General features: G+C 37.2%; 1 protein-coding gene across 1 annotated transcript in view; it reads right to left on the reverse strand.

Moving 5' to 3' along the window:
- The window catches only part of UBE3D (ubiquitin protein ligase E3D), a gene marked incomplete at its 5' end in the record, with an annotated part of 48,167 nt that overhangs the window by 36,394 nt on the left and 11,270 nt on the right, over positions 1-503 (reverse strand). Inside the window, one exon of the mRNA XM_009084692.1 lies at positions 16-124. Coding sequence (XP_009082940.1) covers positions 16-124 — 109 coding nt within the window. The remainder of the gene's footprint in view (positions 1-15; positions 125-503) is intronic.

Raw genomic sequence — 503 nt, forward strand, 5'->3', positions numbered from 1 at the left:
ATGAAGTCTTCTTACCAGAACATAGGTTTTTCCATTATCCCCTTTTACAGTGAATCTAAATGTGCTTTTAGCAGAGGATAATTCTGAAAGGCACTGGGCAACCATGCTCTGTACAAATTGAAACCTGTGAAAGAATTAACCACATACAATGAGTTTTCAGAACAATTACATAGGCAAAGTCATTTGCTGCACTACAGGTATGTGAGTATCTCCATACTGTCATAGGTTTTTCCATTATCCCCTTTTACAGTGAATCTAAATGTGCTTTTAGCAGAGGATAATTCTGAAAGGCACTGGGCAACCATGCTCTGTACAAATTGAAACCTGTGAAAGAATTAACCACATACAATGAGTTTTCAGAACAATTACATAGGCAAAGTCATTTGCTGCACTACAGGTATGTGAGTATCTCCATACTGTCAATTCCACTACATCCTACAATCACATTTTACTGAAAGATGGGGCTTCTTTCTTTTTCTCTCATTCAAACCTAGAGAACTTTC

The sequence above is a fragment of the Acanthisitta chloris genome, unplaced genomic scaffold, assembly GCF_000695815.1.
Source record: "Acanthisitta chloris isolate BGI_N310 unplaced genomic scaffold, ASM69581v1 scaffold521, whole genome shotgun sequence".
NCBI classification, from domain to species: domain Eukaryota; kingdom Metazoa; phylum Chordata; class Aves; order Passeriformes; family Acanthisittidae; genus Acanthisitta; species Acanthisitta chloris.